Here is a 15,751-nt window from a genome sequence, read left to right as displayed (position 1 = left end):
TGCTCTCCATCCACCCCAAGCTCCAATTCCATGATATTAAACCAAATGAAACTTTTAATTAAAAACTTCATTGTAAACTACATTGTGTTGGTTTGTATTAACTAAAGGCCAACAAATTTTAATATTATTTTTTTATCTGACTCTCGACAATGTAACATAAATTGTCCTTGACCCCCTGCATAGTCTTAAACCGTAAAAGATAGACATACGCAATAAATTTTTACAAAGAAAGTAATCAAAGAAAAAGTAGTCGAAGCACGCACAATGATGACGTAATTAGATTTTATGTATCCCTTAAAAAGTGTCCCTTAATAAGGGTTTCACTGTACTATCATTGTAAGAGTACACATTTAATATTTTTCTGCCTTATTTTTGAGCATGCGTACAACGTCTCAGCGTAACTCACGGACATGTTTCTGTGTTATAATATGATGATGATTCGACCAAAATCATTATAAGTTATATTCGTTCTTTTCATAATCACACAACTTCAATTTAATTTGAATGGATTGATATGATGCGGTGATATTGCACTTTAGTGTAATGCGGACTAGCTGACCTAAATAGCTGTCATTGGTAAGTGCTTTATATGCAGCTGTTGGTAGCAAGTTCACTCCTGTTTTGAATTTAGATGGAATTTAGACAAGCTGTTACAGTGTTCCCTTTCCCTTACACCTCTCGTTGCAATATCATCTCTATACTTTAGAAATACGCTGGTAAATGTTTGTACGGATTATGTGACCATATGTAACTCCACTTCCTTGTACCTTAAATAGAAAGTTGCAACAAATACAACAAAACTAACTACAGAATATTAATCATCTTCTTTACTAAAAATAAATATTTTTATTGACACTGAAAGAATTTTAATAATTGGTGTAGCTCGATAAAAATATGTTTATAAAAGAATATTTACTATATAAAAGTTTCTAAAAAATAAGAGTTTAGCGAGAATACCCTTCCAAGAATTTTTTTTGATGTTGGAAGAAGGGCGAACAAACCAACGTTTCCTCGAAGAAACTGTAACGAAACAGAGAGGAAGTCAAATTTTACAAACAACGGTTAGGTTACCACGAAACAACTTTGCTGCCTTCTAGGCACATAGTGTTCACTCGCTAAACTCCTGGTAAAGGTTCTTCCCATCTTGCTTATATTTTAAACTTTACGAACACGATTACTAGCGAGAAATTACATCATATTATTCCTCTATTGTGAAACGAGTGAACTGAAATATCAATACGCGCAACATTTACTCGGCGATTCAGTTTTCTACCCTGATGCATCATCCGTAAAATTTTTCTCAGTCGATAATTACAGAATTTAGAATTCAGTGACGGACAACCTTTACAAATCTAATGAATTTTCTGTTTCCACTTTCTGAGACTCTAGAACTTCATTAACTAGTAAATTTTCAAGTCACTGATAATTTTGTACAAATGCTTTAAATACATATTATGTTTGAAAAATACAACAAAAGAAGAGAATGAAAAATAAATAATAATATACTAACCATTATTTATGAGCAGAAAATATTCAAATCATTCTTAACTTTTAAAAAATATGAGCAAGGTGTTTACTATAAGATTGTTTTACTTATGTAAAAGATAAAATATTCAGTATATCTATTATTAAATCCAAATGTTTCGTAGAGTATGTAGTTCCTTTAACATGTTTATATCACATGCGACATTATCGATTCATATTAGAATGAAATAACAGCGCCACTGGAACGATGGGAACTGAAAACACGAGCGAATAAAAGCATTAACGAACGGCAGTCACGTGACTTCAAAGCTGACTGGTTGATACATGTGTTATCATTTTCTAAAGGTTGTATTTTTAGATAATGCCGATAGCATTACTGCTGGAGATTATGATTAACTGTACGACGACTTTTTAACATTGTTAAGATTCGAATCCTAATTATTCCACAATTACCACGACTATTACCAAGATTAAATATTCTGGTGTTAGATGTGAATAATAATAAGTTAAAAGCATTCGACAAAATGTAACGACTCCTTACAGGAGGATTTAGGATTTTGGAAATCTAGGAATTTGGGACTTTAACTGTTTGGGGGTCCATAGATTTGGGGATGTAGGGATTTGAGAATATAGGAACTTGGGAACCTGGGGATATGAGAATTTAGCTATTTGAGATTCTAGATACTTCGTGATGTAGGAATTTCAGAATTTAGGAATTTGAGAACCTAAGTTCGTGAATTTAACTATTTGGGATCCAGATATTTGGAGATGAAGAAACATGGGGATTTTGGAAAAAAAAATCATTTCATTCCTTTCTTGTCTTCTTTTTCTAACGGCAGACCTGGTACAGGTTTAGTATTAGTAAAACTAATACTAGTACGGATGTAGCAGTACTAGTGTAGACGATCCCTTACAAATTTATTAGACAAATTCATCACTCCAACGTAACAGTCGCCCTCACGTATTACAAGTGCCTGAAAAATTCCCACTAATTTAATATTTAATATTTAATGCTTTAATAATTTAATATTTTTATCGCTGTATAACCAAAGAGTAGGGATACAACAAGAGGCGACACTAGACAAGGAAACACCTCCTAGAGAGAGGCAGACGACACAACCAATTTAAATGTCCAAATCAAAGGAATGGGGGGTGCACATGTGCATAGTGTACAAGTATGACGGTCGAGACAGAATAGTTTAAACTGCATTTTGACCAGTTATTTATTTATAATAAATATTTTGTCATATTTCTGTAACACATTCATCTGTGATTTCTTGTGATAGATAGTTTTTCATTTTCTTATAAATTACTTGCCATAATCATTTTCGTAATACATATTCTACAAGTACAGTCAGTGTAAAAAGTATTCGTACAGTAATTAATTTCAACAAAAATGTTGTGAAACGTCATTTATTAACAAAATTTGAACAAATAAAAAATACATACATATTCTTAGATGTCTATGTATTCTATGTAAGAATGTGTATGTATTTTTTATTTGTTCAAATTTTGTTAATAAATGACGTTTCACAACATTTTTGTTAAAATTAATTACTGTACGAATACTTTTTACACTGACTGTATATTTTATACAGCAATCATTTTCGTATATTCTTTATTTTTTCAACTTTTCAACATCGTAAAATCGATAAAAATACCTCAAAAGACAATATTAGTAATATACAGAAAATTTATTACAAATATATTCCAAATTATTAGAGGTTGACATGAAAGTAGATTTGTTTGATTTGAATTTCCCGCTCGTTTGTACAACAATTTAAAGGGATAGCGTTTTTGAGAGATCAAAGGTGTCACCTTTGGTATCTCTATTCTGAGTGAATACGATTTTTAGCGACTCTATCAGAAAATTGATATGCTCTGGCAATCAATGCTTATCTTATGTTGTCGTGGTCAGGAAAAACAGCGATAGCTGATATTTGGTTTTTAAAAATACGCAAAAATACGATTTCGGGTTTTAAAGCCAAGAAGCAACATTTTGTTGATTTTTTTTTGTAAAATATTTGTACATAGTAATTCGGTTGGTAAAGAGCTCAACTTTACAATTAATCATTAAAATTTTACGAGAAGGAAGCACGCAAATTTTTATAAATGAAATTGTTCACCTCCCATTTTTGCAAAAATGCATTCTTTGCTAACCTAGATTATTATATTTTGTCGTCATTGACGTTAGTTGTCGTCAAAACAACAATAATCAAATTTTGGTATTGTTTCCGATAGTTTTTAAACAAATCGTTTGGAAAATCTTTAGAGTCCCTACATCCCATTCTTGTTCAATTTATAACGGTGGGCACTCTGTTTAAATACACATTCTAATTCGCGTGAAACACCTAGTATGTAGACCCACAAGTTATAGAATTATAATTGTACATTAAAATTTATATTAAATCAAAGCTTTTAATTCAAATTATATTCCTTCCGGTAGCAAAAATTATACATGTATACATATATATATTTTGTTAATCAAAATTACTTCCACTCGCTTGGTCGATGACATATGTTAGGTCTATTGTTATTCGTGAAACATACAAATATTATTTAACTATTTAGTGAATTTCAAATATTGAGAAAAGAGATTTTGCGTAATCAGCGAAACATATTACAATTAATAAGCATAAAGAATCATGTAACTTTTATCTTATAGTCATGTTAGGCGTTGATATAATCATGCTGTAGGTGCTGATAGTTGGGATGAACCGGTTTCTCATTTACGAAAACGATTGTTAGGATTTAGTTTTTTTAATTATTGATGAAAAATACTGATTAATAAGAGTAGGTACGCATAACGCTAAGCTATAGTGTTGGGTACGAGCTGATATTGATCGTGATTGCCAACAAACAAATTTCTACCGCATTGGTAACACACTACCAGTTATAAAGTATGTCATAATTAATAAGTATAAATCTGCCCGCTAATTCTATGAATTAAAATAAGGTAAAGATTGAGTGGAAATACTAATTCATATTAAGCAGACCTCAATATTTATTGTGCTATTTTATCACATAAAGTCTTCATACAAATAGATTTGAATTTTACCACCACTATTCTCTAATTAAACGATGAAACTCAATCGCTTTATTCTCAATAAATGATCTGTCTCCGCTTTTTATCTGATTTAGATCCATACAATAGTAATTAATAAAAAAATGTGGACACATTTTATTTCTTGTAGGATCATTAATAAATACGTGCGTCGTGCACATTTTGAGAGGTAATAACGTGTACCAAATGTAAATTATAATTACTCTAACGGTAGTAAAAATTAATTTTTTTAATAACTTTTGATTGTCAAAAATTTGTTTTATTTTTTTAAACTGGCTGCAGCAATTACATTGCCTTCAAATACATTAATATTATATACATTATTAATATTATACGTTGTCTAATCCCGTTTTTATCAGACACAGTTTGTCCTTCACAGGTCGAAATTAATTCAACAAATAATTTAGTTACTGGCCTCCATGTTTGATCTTTTTATTTTCCTCAAATTTTCTTACTCCGGTTTCCAGTAATGGTAGAAGTTGTATTATAATGAGTTGTCTAATGTTTCGGTACATTTGCATTTTTTACAAATGTCATATATTCACGTGTAACATATATTTCTTGCAGAACCTTTTGCAAAAAAATAGACATCAATATAACAAATAATTTTTGGTCAATCTATAGGTGTGTAACGTTTTCATGAATTTTCCTGATTATCGTTCTAATTAATTACTAACTGTTTCCTAAACAACATAGAAGAAGATTTGACTTCCTGTTTAGCCGAATATGTATTTCATAAGTGTGACAAACGTCTCGAACAAATTCACAAATTTTGTTCACAAATCTAATTTCAAACGTCGTTATATTGCAATTCCGATAAAGGTACAAATATACATACAGGATGGGCTACCATATTTTGCCATCTAGATTTGCGTCTTTATTATTACTCACAGCAAACAATGTTTTAGACGAAGTTAAATGGTTTTCACAGGGGCATATATTGGTGGTATATTTTTTTTGTAAGTGGACGTGTAAAAGACATGAAGGTTATTAATGTTTTTTTAAATGGAATCATATTTTTTTTTATTGCATCAGCTGATACTTCTTCATATTCTTTACAAAAAGTTTTAATTTATTTATGTGAAAAAGTCATTAGTTTAGGAGATATTTTAATTTTAATGTCTATTTACAGAAAAGGTTCAATGTGGCGACCATTTGGATTAGAACACTTACCGAATCGAGAAATTAATGACTTACTAACGTTCCGTAGTGTATAATCTTTCTGCATGTGTAGCACTTTTCCCAGCTTCAAAACAAACTGATAACATGTCTATCTTTTCTTCTTTAAAATACTTCATTATGAAGTCATAATTCACCGTATCGTCGTATTCATCGTATTACAGACGTAACAGGGATAAAATTTCACTGTTACTGTGTAAAAAGAAAAAAAAAAAAAACAAAAACTCATAATTCGTTTGGTGACACGTGACGTCTCAAAGCATGTAGAAAAACATTTGCTGTTCAGTTAGGGCAATTCATAATATTGACTAGAAAGTCACGATTTCCTAACAAGTTAGAATTAAAATATCTCCTAAACTAATGACTTTTTCACATAAATAGATTAATACTTTTTTGTAAAGAATATGAAGGAGTATCAGCTAATGCAATAAAAAATATATGATTCCATTTAAAAAAATATTAATGACCTTCATATGTCTTTTATACATCACCTACAAAAAAAAATATACCACCAGCATATGACCTCCTCAAAACCATTTAACTTCATCTAAAACATTGTTTGCTATGAGTAATAATAAAGACGCAAATCTAGATGACAAAATGTGGTGGGCCACCCTGCATAATATTACTCTAATTTTACTATTGTCATTATTATTATTACACTATTATTTTTTAATAGAAAATGTATTTAATTATTTTCTAATAATAAATCAGTTAAAAAGAAAATGATAAAAATCCATGAAAGCATAACACATCGATATGTTTACATAATCGATGAATAATATTTGATTAGATGATCAGAAATGATTGTTACCTGATTTAGTTTCTGTTCCATTTTATTAGTTATATGTGTCACTATTGTTTGTTCTTCCTTCGCAATATCATTTGATATGCCATTGAATCTTCGAATAAGATTAGAATTAATATTTGCAGCTTCTCCTTTCACGGAAAATCCTATTTCTGAAAGAATTTTCTGAACGCCATCATCAACTTTTCTTTTATTTTCTATGATATCTGTATTTATTAATCTCAATTGAGTGTACAGTTGTTGAAAATCATCTTGATTTATATTTGAAGCATTATTCCTATCGCATAATCTGTAATTTCAAATATAATTAGCAAATATTTATTATCAGTTTCTATAAAGGAAATATTATTATTTAATTACTAGTTGATAAATTGTTTGTGATGTTTATTGAATTATTTGCAACAATCTTATATTAACAAAATAGTTTATAGCCACTATTTATAATAAACAGATAAACGAACATGTATATGTATGTATACATTTATTTATTTGTTTTATACTTACTTAGATAGTTTATATTCATATATGCAAAATTCATATATCAAATTTTTTATGCAGTTTTATGAAAATCAATACGTCCTGATTTATCAATAAATAAAAAAAGAGATTGAACTAAACAGAGGGGTATAAGAAAATAAAATGAATAAGATATTGAGAAACTTTCTAAATATACATAGATATAGAGAATATGATGCTGAATATAATACATGTTTGAGTTAGATAATTATTTTAGATGGATATTGCAAATAATGAAATATGTATATCATAAGCAATTGTGCTTGGACTAAAAAATAGTAATTATTCTACGACATATAAAAATATCTTATTAAGTAATATTACCTAAGTTCTGACGGTTTGTCCCAATTTGGTGGTATTTTGTTTTCCAAATCATTAATTCCTTTCCACAAAACGTTTTTTACAACATTTTCATTAGTTTTCAAACGTGTTACAGTTTCATTCTTTATAGCTTCCACATCACGAATTCTAAATAATAGGAATTAATTTTCAGTACCTCTTATTTTTAAATAATTAACATATCCAAATGCAGCAGGGAATGTGTTATTTAAATTTCAAAGTTACCAATCTTTTATATTTATACATTAATAGATTTTTCAATTTACAAATTCCCTTTGGTATCTTTTGTTTCTAATTCAAGAAATTCTGAATTACTTCACATTTCTAAATTGAAAATTTTTTTAATTTCTGAATGCTCAGTTTTTTAAATTTCTAAACTTCTAATTTGTCCAAATCACCAAATTTCAAACTTTTTGAACTTATAATAATGTTTAATTTATAACTTTGGCATTTCCAAATTTCCAAATTTCTGCATTTACATGATACTAAATATTTTAATTTACCAATTAAAACATATTTCTATATATTTCTATATTTTAATATTTTTAAATTTCTAAATTTCTAAACTATTAAATTTCTGAATTTCTAAATTTTCTAATTTCATGGCGAACTCTCATACGCTGGCAAACTTATCGGTAGCTACTTGGGCTGCTCATATCAACATTATTCTCCATAATTATTTTGATGAAAACAAAGTAAAGTGTTATGTTTAAGATAGATAACTTAAGGTGAAGTGGGGTAAGTTCGTAAACGGGGCAAGTGCGTATACAGGCTATTTTTATTACAATATGAGTTTAATTTCTCCATTTAGTATGTTTGTTTCCTTGTTTCGTTTCACTATATCCTCTTTTATATTTCAGCTAAGAGTACTTGTTTTCAGCATAGAGTACTTCCATAATGCAGTAAAAAGCATTTTATTGCAGATTTGTTAATAATTCTGCTCTTGCCCCATTGCACATGAAATAAAGTTTCAAAGTATTTAACTTCAAGTTACGCTCTTACTCCATTTTCGGGGAAAGTGCAGAGTAGTTGACATTTTAAACAATTTCCTATCAAAATCAAAATGTACAAGGAAAACTAAGGCCCTAGTTAATATTAATTAAATAGTAGTAATTGTGCAAAGCGTTCGATATCGATAGCGTTAAGTATTTACATAGCAGACTGAAAATACTTACGTTTAAATATCAACTTTACAAAAACCAGTCTGCACTTACTCCACTTCGCCTTAAATAACTTATTAAGATAGTAATGCGATACCTTGGTAACTGTTGAATTTGATCAGAAATATTTTTCATCATACTTTTCACTGGTGGTAATATTGCAGAGTAAGGAGTAATATTACACGTTAAATTACATTTTGGTTTATTTAAGTGACGTCCCGTGTCTTCGACAAGATACTTTACATTATCTAATGAAATTTGAAGTCCCTGTATTTGTGTACCAACACGGTTGACCTACAATACATTCTAATTCAATGTGCTTTTCTTATAAATTATGGAGATAGTGGAGTAATAAGTTAATTCTGAAGTGACATTGGGGGTCTGATACAACAAAATTAGGAAACACAAATTTGCTTACTGTACATTTATAGAAGAGAGTCAAGAAAAGGAAATTTTAATCAAAAATGCAAATTCGTTATTTCAAGAATTAAAGACGAAGAAGAGATATTTCTTAGAGCTTTTTACCTTGAATTACTTTCAACGTAAAAAGTAAATGAATTTTGTAATTTGAATACGTATCTGCATAATTATACACAGAATTTTATTTGAAAAGAGTAGTTAGGATTGTTCTTAGATGTCTCTCTTGCGAAATATGTGATTTTTTTAGATTTTTATGGATATGATAATTTGAGAATGGGTAAAGAATTTGAGAACATAAGACTTTAGGGATCTAAGGATTTGGAGATTAACAGGTAATCTTGGAATCTAGAATCTAAAAATTAATTCTAGTAATCAAGAAACCTAGGGATCCAGGTACATAGGGAGCGCGGAATTAGATTTATGGATGTACATGGATATATGTAGAAATCCAGGTGATGGATTAGATTTTTTGGGAGTCATAGACTTGGGCCCTGGTGATTTGCAGTATGTGGCCTGACGGGTGATACAATCGAACAAGGGATGATTTTCCATATAAAACCTTCACGATCGCCGATCATGTCGACAAAGTTATAAGGTTTCGCCCCACAAATCCAATATCGTGCTCGAGTTGTGAGTGTGATAAGACATTAGATTGTCAGCGTATGGTGGCTGTGGGACCTTTACGATGGACGTTCAGACCAACGAAGGGGTTAAAGCTTCGTCCCAGACATACAAAATGTATTATCGTGCCTTGATGACAATGTTCATCGAATGATAATGGATATCACGCGAATCTCTGAGACGATGGTTCGTCAAGTGAATTGGTATCCAGGAGAGATTCGTATCAAGATTGAACGAGTTGCTCAAAAAGGAAGACTTGTGAACATTGGAAGGGAAGGTCGAAGATGTCTACCATAGAAAACCAATCAGGGTCAGCCCGTAATTTGTAGAAACACTGATTGGTGACACGACTGAGCGAATGGGATGACGAGATCTTTTGCCCTCAATGAGTGGTCCTAACAAGAAGTGTTGATGATAGATGTAGGTGACCCAAGCGCTTGAGTGATTTGGATCCTTTAATGGATCTCATGGCACACTGCAAGGCTACTGAATAGTTGAGCTTGAATGCATTTACCAGTCTAGTTCAGGGGTCGGCAACCTGCGGCTCGCGAGCCACATACGGCTCTTTGGATGTAAAACTGCGACTCTTTAGTTCTATACGCAAATATTATTTATTTTATCAAAAAAAAACAAAAAAACATTTAAAAATCATTCTGAATCGATTAACGAAGATTAGGCACCGATTCTATCTTTCAGCCACTTGTACTCGCTCTTCACCGCACCCCTCCCCCGTGACACGCGTCGACACTGTCGTTAGTCCGTCGGAAGCTCTTGAATGACGCCGTTGTCGGATGTTTTTCTTATGAATAAATAGATTAGTTTTTTTTTTTTATCAAAAAACTTTATTTATGCGAGTACTATTTATTGTTGGAAAGAAAAAATTTTGAGGCCCTTTAAAAACTTTGAAATTTTGTAAATTGTAATTTTTGACTCTTCCGACTCAAAAGGTTGCCGACCCCTGGTCTAGTTGATATGAATTTCGTAAGCACTGTATCATGTATCCTGTTTCGTTTTAGTGTCCATAGTTTTTGAGAAAATCGAATTTAAAAAGAAATTACAAATTTCCAAATTTAAGAATATTTTGTCGATTTACAATAACCGTTAGTATTTTTTTTTATACTCTAATTGTAAGTAAGTCGAATGATACAAATTGTTATTACATTATGAACATTTAAATCTGTTAAAATAACGTCGAAATTGAAATGAATATCTAGAGACCTCAGTTCTTGCTAATGTTTTGCAATTTATGTTTGAAAACTGTTATTAATTTTTATCATAATTGAAAAATATTAGCAAAGACCAACGTGTTTTGGGTATATTTAAATATTTACAATACAATCAAAATTTGTATCATTCTCTTCGGGATTGTTTACAGAATAATAAAAGTAGCTGGCTACCTGTTATTGTAAATCCACAAAACATCCTCAAAATTGAGAATCGAAAATTTGTATTTAATTTCAATTTTCTGAAAATCTACAAACACTAAAAAGAATCAGTTTACAACTGCATATCCAGCATATAAAGATCTATAAGAACCGCTTATTGGAAATTTTTAAATAAAAGAATGTGTGAAATAGTTCTTTTAGGTGCACGATTTTGTCTATCAAAACATTTCGTATACATCAGCATACGTATCCATCCATGTGTCAAATATTTGATAAAATTTAATTTCTTTTTCAAATGGATAATAATAGAGTGCATTTATATTTATACAGTGTATTTATGCAGTGCATTTTTTAGTTAAAACTAGCAAACGAATGATGTATGATTTTAGCAGTGGTTCACTCTAGGTATATCATTATGTGTGTACTTACACGGTCAGTTAGAGCCTTTATTATGCTTGCTTGATTGACTGCCATATCTTTCAGTTGTGCTATTTCGGGTTTTACAGTATCATGAATTAACCTTTGTCTTGTGAACAGTGGTTCTGTGGTATTTAAATACAAAGAATTAAAAGATAATGTGTTTTCGATTTGTGACAATTTTGCAAAGAACGTGTGGTTTATCCGGTATAATTTATTTTCAAGATACATTAGTTTCCCGTTTAACTGATTTTTTGTTCCTTCCAAATTAGAAGTAATTTTTTCCACGTCTCTTTTTGCATTCTCGTTTCTCTGATTCAATAAAAAACATATTACGATATTATAGTACATTCATGCATGCTTTCAAATTTGAACAGTGTATAGTATTTCAGTGGATAATATGAAACATAATTTTATACAATAATTATTAACAAGTGAAATTATTTAAAAGTGCCAATAGGTATCTGTAGAGATTATTAATGTAATACCTGAGAAATTAATTGTTCAATTCTGCTCGTTCTGGCATTGATGTGGAATATGTCTGTTTTGATCTTTGCAATTGATGATATATTTTTTGACAACTCTAGGATCATGTTCGTTAGGCGAGCTACCTGATAATCATGTCTTGGAGCGAATGGCGTGACGTGTTGAGTATGCTCGGGCCTAAAATTAAATTGGATATATTAATTAAACAATCGTATATGAATGCGATAATGTTGCTAGAGAAGGAAGGAGTTGCAGACATATGCAGTACATGCATATACATATGTACATGTATGTTTATTTTGATATTATGTGTCAAATATTTCTACCATTCAATTATACTTGGTATTTTTGATCTAGTTTTGTAATAAACTATAACTTACCAGAATTTGTTCTGATCAGCACTTATAGAGAATATGTATAAAAGCAGTATTACCATGAACTTCATTTTGCAGTGTTATAAATATACAGGAGACAATATCTGAAATAAACGAGATTTATATTTATACATAATTCTTTCTAAGTGTACATAGGGACAATAAATGTCCTGCACTAACAAGAAATATCGGGAATTGTATTTTGAAAGTCGCGTGTCAAGTCACAGCGTATATAAGTAGGTTTTTATAGTTTTCGTCCGCCATATTGGATCCGCCATATTGAATTTAGATTTCAGGTTTGTATTGAGCAACGTAAAAAACCGATATATTAAAAAGATCGAATAGTTAAAAAATATAGTTTGACAAGGTGTTTCGTACGTAGTATCAAACGAGCGCGGCAATTTAGGAGTTGTTTACCCCCCAAATATTTATATAAAAAAAATAGGTGTTCCCTAATTATCTTTCCTCTTGAAGTTTTAATAGGGTCTACTTCGATCAGATCAAAACTGATTTTTTGCAGCAAGGAATTGGTCACTTTAGAAGTACTTCACCCCCTAATTTTCACTCCCCTTTCAATATACCTAGGCCAGAAGTCGGCAACCTTTTGAGTCGGAAGAGTCAAAAATTACAATTTACAAAAGTTCAAAGTTTTTAAAGAGCCACAAAATTTTTTCTTGCCAACAATAAATAGTACTCGCATAAATAAAGTTTTTTTATAAAAAAAAACTAATCTATTTATTCATAAGAAAAAATATCTATTTATTCATATAAGTAGTGTTTTTCACAACAAATTAGATAATATATATATGGCATTATTAGATAATTACTTATTATTTAAGTAAAAAATTAAAACAATTAAACATTTACTTACAACACTAACAGTTGACGACAGCGACGACGCATGTCACAGGGGAGGGGTGCGGTGAAAAGCGAGTACAAGTGGTTGAGAGATAAAATCGGTGCTTAATCCTCGTTAATCGATTAAGAATGATTTTTAAATGTTTTTTTTTTGATAAAATAAATAATATTTGCGTATGGAACTAAAGAGCCGTAGCTTCACATCCAAAGAGCCGCATGTGGCTCGCGAGCCGCAGGTTGCCGACCTCTGACCTAGGCCGATTTTTGTCTTCTATCGAGAGATACTTTCATACCAAAAATCATCAAAATTGCTTCACTGGTCTCAAAGATATCGCAATTTTTCATTTTTACGCTCATATTTTGGAAGATTGTTTCATACACTAAATATGTTTTTCCGCAGATAAAAAAAATACGCGTTCCTTAATTTTCCATATAAGGTGAAGTGGGGTAAGTGCAGACTGGTTTTTGTAAAGTTGGTATTTAAACGTAAATATTTTCAATCTGCTATGTAAATACTTAACGCTGTCGATATCAAATGCTTTACACAATTACTATTATTTAATTAATATTAACTAGGACCTTAATTTTCCTTGTACATTTTGATTTCGATAGGAAATTGTTTAAAATGTCAACTACTCTGCACTTTCTCCGAAAATGGGGTAAGAGCGTAACTTGAAGTTAAATACTTTGAAACTTTATTTCATGTGCAATGGGGCAAGAGCAGAATTATTAACAAATCTGCTATAAAATGCTTTTTACTGTATTATGCAAGCACTCTATACTGCAAACAAGTACTCTTAGCTGAAATATAAAAGGGGATATAGTGAAGCAAAACAAGGAAACAAAAATACTAAATGGAGAAATTTCGCTCATATTGTAATAAAAATAGCCTGTATACGCACTTGCCACGTTTACGAATTTACCTCACTTCACCTTACTATAACATATCCAAATTTTAGAAAAATCAGAGAGTGACATTTCTGTAGGTTTACTTGTTAGTAATATATTCTTACAATCAGTGAATTTGGAACAAAGATAAGCTGAATAGTTATAATTGAACTATGCATAATGAATCAAGTTTCTCTCACCTCTTGAAGCATATGCTCAAGGTTATTATTCTGTTTAACTCTTTCTTATAGATATATGTATAGAGTGCTATATTTTAGTTCTCTATTTCTGCAAAAATTGTTATAGCGAAATGTAAACAATACAAAAAATATGTAACATTCTTAGACTGAACTGAAAATTAAAAGGGGGTAAAGTCAGATTAGATTTTATAAATAAATATACAGAAATTTTCTTTCTTTTAAGAGATAATAAAAAGGGACAGGTTATGTAGGAATACCTTTTTTAACAAATAATTCAAAAATAAGGTATAGAAATCTCATTGCTGTTAGTTTTCTGATTAAAATTTTAGTACATTCATGTTATATTTGTTCACAGAAATTAATAATTTTAATTTGGTTAATTTTGTAAAATATAAAATACAGAATGAAGGATCACAAAAAACACCAAACAAACTGTTGTACATTATATAAAAACTGTAACAAACCACCGTATATAAGAAAAATATAAACAAAAGTAGGTATAATAGAAACAAGTATGTGTAGTAAGAAAAGTACATATGTATACGAAATAGCAACATCCACAACCGAGCATATGTGTCAATGAATATACAACTGTGAATGATTCAGCTAAGTATGTTGTAATAGATGTAAACTATTTATTTAAACTATTATATGACAGTCGCTTTTAATTATGTAGGTGTACGAATAATAATACGAATCATAGATGTTATTGAAATTGTACATTTTGTTTTAAACATTTGCCAAAATACGGTTTCTTCTTTACATAAAAGTAAGCAGTGACACTAAAGGAATATTGTAATGTGTTACAATGTCAGTACCTTTAAACAGTGCAATTTTCAGCCAAAATTAGATGCTCTCGGTGTACGAATTCGACTGGGAATAACTTGTTGCGTTACTGTAAATTTCAAGAAGTAATATGCAAAATAGGAACACTATCGTCAAACCAGTAACAAGACATTAAATTCATTTATAAACACCTTTATTTCACAGCAAGTAATGTTACAATACTACAACTTTAAGCTTATAATGATACGACTGACACATGGGAAAATAATATTCAACTGTTTTCTTGACTTTTATGGTAGGTCTACTTATACTATGGTTTATCGCAGAGATTCGGAGTGCGTCACTCGAGTAGCGTTGCGGATATGTGGTTACCATGTTAATTGGTACCAATCTGAAAATGCACTCTGTGAGTAGAGTTTTACGTGCAGGAATTAAAAAGGAATTCGAATCTCCATATTTGGAAAATACCAAGACTTATACATTTTATATTAATATGTCGCCAAATTACTAAATTTTTAATTTTTAATTTTTTGGACTTATTCATTTTCTAATTCTTAAATTCTTAAATTTCAGAATCTTCAAATCTTTAAACTCTACAATTTTTAAAAATATAAATATATAAATTCTTAAATTCGCACATGTTAAAATCTCTAAACCCTCAAACTTCAAAAGTTTAAAATTTCTGAGTTCCAAAGATTATAGTTACTAATATCATTTTCATATTTTCAAGCTTTCAAATTTTCTCATATTCAAAAATTCTAAAAT

General features: G+C 30.2%; 1 protein-coding gene across 3 annotated transcripts; it reads right to left on the bottom strand.

The window, feature by feature from the left end:
- Positions 1-4,786: 4,786 nt before the first annotated feature.
- LOC105662311 (uncharacterized) lies at positions 4,787-15,280 on the bottom strand. Of its 3 annotated transcripts, XM_012283683.2 has the most exons (9): positions 15,178-15,280; positions 15,019-15,095; positions 12,261-12,358; positions 11,883-12,057; positions 11,407-11,706; positions 8,649-8,845; positions 7,377-7,520; positions 6,543-6,825; positions 4,787-5,119 (listed from the first exon to the last, which is right to left on the bottom strand). In XM_012283683.2, the coding sequence occupies exons 3-9, from the start codon at positions 12,323-12,325 to the stop codon at positions 5,048-5,050; spliced, it is 1,236 nt and encodes a 411-aa protein (XP_012139073.2). In that variant the 5' UTR covers positions 12,326-12,358; positions 15,019-15,095; positions 15,178-15,280; the 3' UTR covers positions 4,787-5,047. The 3 variants fall into 3 exon arrangements, with proteins under 3 accessions (XP_012139073.2, XP_012139077.2, XP_012139072.2); XM_012283687.2 differs by lacking the exon at positions 12,261-12,358; XM_012283682.2 differs by having other exon boundaries at positions 15,019-15,263.
- Between the last annotated feature and the right edge of the window lie 471 nt (positions 15,281-15,751).

This window comes from Megachile rotundata, chromosome 16 (genome assembly GCF_050947335.1).
Source record: "Megachile rotundata isolate GNS110a chromosome 16, iyMegRotu1, whole genome shotgun sequence".
Lineage (NCBI taxonomy): Eukaryota > Metazoa > Arthropoda > Insecta > Hymenoptera > Megachilidae > Megachile > Megachile rotundata.
Note: the sequence above shows the minus strand (reverse complement) of the source record. Positions and strands in the feature narration are given on the sequence as shown.

Coding starts and splice junctions, on each gene's coding strand:
- LOC105662311 (XM_012283683.2), bottom strand. CDS start 12,325: ATGAAGTTCATGGTAATACTGCTTTTATACATATTCTCTATAAGTGCT. Junction 8,846..11,406: donor TAAAGGCTCTAACTGACCGT/GTAAGTACACAC, acceptor AATGTATTGTAG/GTCAACCGTGTTGGTACACA. Junction 5,120..6,542: donor TGGAACAGAAACTAAATCAG/GTAACAATCATT, acceptor TTTTTGCAAAAG/GTTCTGCAAGAAATATATGT.